The sequence below is a fragment of the Solanum pennellii genome, chromosome 3 (assembly GCF_001406875.1).
Source record: "Solanum pennellii chromosome 3, SPENNV200".
Classification (NCBI taxonomy): Eukaryota; Viridiplantae; Streptophyta; class Magnoliopsida; order Solanales; family Solanaceae; genus Solanum; species Solanum pennellii.
The window spans coordinates 58,189,677-58,192,819 of NC_028639.1; the positions used below are offsets into that span (position 1 = coordinate 58,189,677).

Here is a 3,143-nt window from a genome sequence, read left to right on the forward strand (position 1 = left end):
GGTGAAAAAATAAAATTTTAAAATTGAAAATATATTTTTTAAATTAACGTTTTTCCTAAAAAAAAGTGTAATTTGAAATTGGAGAAGAGTTTTGGAATTAAATTTTGAAGGGAAGTCATTTTCCTTAATTTTGAGGGAAATGAGTTGATTTGGAAAACATTTTCCAAAAATTTTGTCCCAACCAAACATGAAAAAATTGAAAAACATTTTCCAAAAAATGTTTTCCTTCATACCAAACACACTCTATAAGATTTAAAATAATAAGACAATTCCTGTTATAAAAAATAAAAAATAAAATAAAAAATAGAAGTTATCGGAGATTATCTTCATATTCGCTCCTATTTCTTCTTTTCATAATGTTAGAAGTGATCTGAACTTCCAATACATTTCTTTGCCCCTATTTTATCTTTTCATTGTGTTGCTTTTTATCATAACTTGTTGTAAATTCATTATACTTTGAGACTTTTTTTAATAAATAATTGACTCTTCAATACTTTCATAATTTTGTGATGGTTTGTGTATCTGTTAGATATTTGTTTTACAGTATTTGTTTGATTTAGTCAAATAAAAGTAGTTTGAATGGAGTCAATATGTATCCTGATCTTTAGCTAGAAGTTACAGCTTTTAGTGGTCTGTTAACATGATATTTGTTAGCCTATTTTTTTAGCTATTTCAGTTTGTGTACAGCTCTATAAGAGAGCCTTTATGTTGATCAATAAAGAGTGAGAAAATTTCAATTCCCTTTCTTGCTTTTCTTTCACTGATACACACAATTATTTTTCATCAGTGGTACCAGAGCTTGAATTACATAAATAGCAGCAGCTAGCATTCAATGACTTCCTCAGACAACTTCGTACAACCAGCTATTCCGCGCTTCGATGGTCACTATGATCATTGGAGCATGCTCATGGAGAACTTCTTGAGGTCCAAGGAATATTGGAATGTTGTTGAATCTGGAGTAGCAGAAACAGCAACAGGAGCTACGGAAGCTCAGAAAATAGAATTTGAAGTCTTAAAATTGAAAGATCTTAAGGCTAAAAATTATCTGTTTCAAGCTATCGATCGTTCCATTTTGGAGACTATTCTGTGCAAAGAAACCTCCAAGAAAATTTGGGACTCGATGAAGAAGAAGTATCAAGGCAATGTGAAGGCAAAAAGGGTACAACTCCAAGGACTCCGAACTGAATTTGAGACTTTGCGTATGAAGTCAGGAGAGGCAGTTGCAGATTTCTTTTCAAGAACAATGGCAATTGCAAGCAAGATGAGAATCCATGGAGAGCAAATGAAGGATGTCACCATTGTTGAGAAAATCCTTCGATCAATGACACCGAAATTTAATTTTGTTGTCTGCTCTATCGAAGAATCGAAGGATATTGATGAACTCTCCATTGATGAATTGCAAAGTTCTTTGTTAGTTCATGAGCAGAAAATCATCCAGCAGGACAAAGAAGAGCACGCGCTGAAAGCAACCACAGATAATCCTTCTAAAACAAGTGGAGGTCGAGGCAGAGGCCGAGGTCGGAGTAGGGGGAGAGGAAGCTATAGTCGAGGTAATCAACAGTACCATCAACAAAATGATGATCAGTTTCAACACAGAGGAAGGGGACGTGGAGGACATGACTCAACAACTCAGAAACCAAAGTCAGTAGACAAAACAAATGTTGAGTGCTATCGCTGCCATAGGTATGGTCATTACCAATGAGAATGTCGAACAAATTTAAATATACAGAGTGCAGAAGTATCTAACTTTGCAGAGAAGGAAGAAGAAGTTTCTCTCTTGATGGTGTGTTATGCAAGTGAAGAAACTCGACAAAATCTGTGGTATTTGGACACGGGGTGTAGCAACCACATGTGCGGAGACAAGAAGGCATTTTCTGAATTGGATGAAAGCTTCCGCAATACCGTCAAGTTCGGTGATAACTCTGTTGTATCTGTCATGGGAAAAGGCAATGTCACTTTACATGACAAAGATAACTCTTTTCACACAATTTCAAATGTGTTTTATGTTCCGGATTTAAAGACCAATTTACTTAGTATTGGTCAACTACAAGAAAAGGGTTATGAGATATCCATTAAAAATGGATTATGTCGAATTGAAGATTCAAGGCTGGGTTTGATTGCTCAAGTTAGCATGACAACAAATTGTATGTTTCCACTTCAGTTGCAGAGTTTGAGATCTTCCTGCTTCTCGGCCAACGTAACAGATACATCGTGGTTATGGCATTTTCGTTATGGCCACTTGAGCTTTGGTGGCTTAAGCACTTTGCAACGAAAAAATATGGTCAGTGGCCTCCCTCAAATTGCAGCTCCTTCTCAAATATGTGAGGAATGTGCAGTTGGCAAGCAGCAACGTAATCAATTTCCTAAGGGAAAATCATGGAGAGCCAAAAATGTGTTGGAGCTGGTGCATTCTGATCTTTACGGCCCAATTAATCCATCTTCAAATGGAGGTAAAAGATACATAATTACCTTCATTGATGATTTTAGTCGGAAGACATGGGTCTTTTTTTTGCAGGCCAAATCTGATGCTTTTGAAGCTATCAAAAGCTTTAAAATTATGGTGGAGAAAGAAGCAGGAAGCCAAATCAAAGTACTTCGCACAGATCGAGGCGGGGAATACAATTCACAAGAATTTGCAAATTTTTGTGAAAGCAATGGCATTAAAAGGCACCTGACAGCAGCCTATACGCCCCAACAAAACGGTGTCTGTGAGCGCAAAAATCGTACTATAATGAATATGGTGCGCAGTCTCTTGACAAGAAGCAGTGTTCCAAAAGCTTTCTGGCCTGAAGCTGTTAACTGGAGCATTCATATTTTGAATAGAAGTCCTACATTATCTGTTCAAAATATGACACCAGAGGAAGCTTGGAACGGTCGAAAGCCTAATGTTGATCATTTCAGAATTTTCGGGTGCATTTGTTATGCCCGTATTCCAGATCAAACAAGAACGAAGCTTGATGACAAAGGTGAGAAATGCATTTTCCTTGGTGTTAGTGATTGTTCTAAAGCTTACAAACTATATAATCCTATCACCAAGAAAATTGTCATTAATCGAGACGTAATATTCGACGAAGAAAATTTCTGGACATGGAGTGAATCTGGTTCTCAACGACAAATTCCAGCAGACTTTGATGGGCAAGATG

The 3,143-nt window shown here is 36.7% G+C and overlaps 1 protein-coding gene across 1 annotated transcript; it reads left to right on the plus strand.

Annotated features, from left to right (window-relative positions):
- The first annotated feature begins 1,120 nt into the window (after positions 1-1,120).
- LOC114076505 lies at positions 1,121-1,702 on the plus strand. The gene has a single exon (XM_027915618.1). It carries the CDS (start codon positions 1,121-1,123, stop codon positions 1,700-1,702), a length of 582 nt encoding a protein of 193 aa, XP_027771419.1.
- The last annotated feature ends 1,441 nt before the right edge of the window (positions 1,703-3,143 follow it).

What these genes read in the sequence shown, in the direction of transcription:
- LOC114076505 (XM_027915618.1), top strand. Translation starts at nt 1,121, where the DNA reads ATGAAGAAGAAGTATCAAGGCAATGTGAAGGCAAAAAGGGTACAACTC.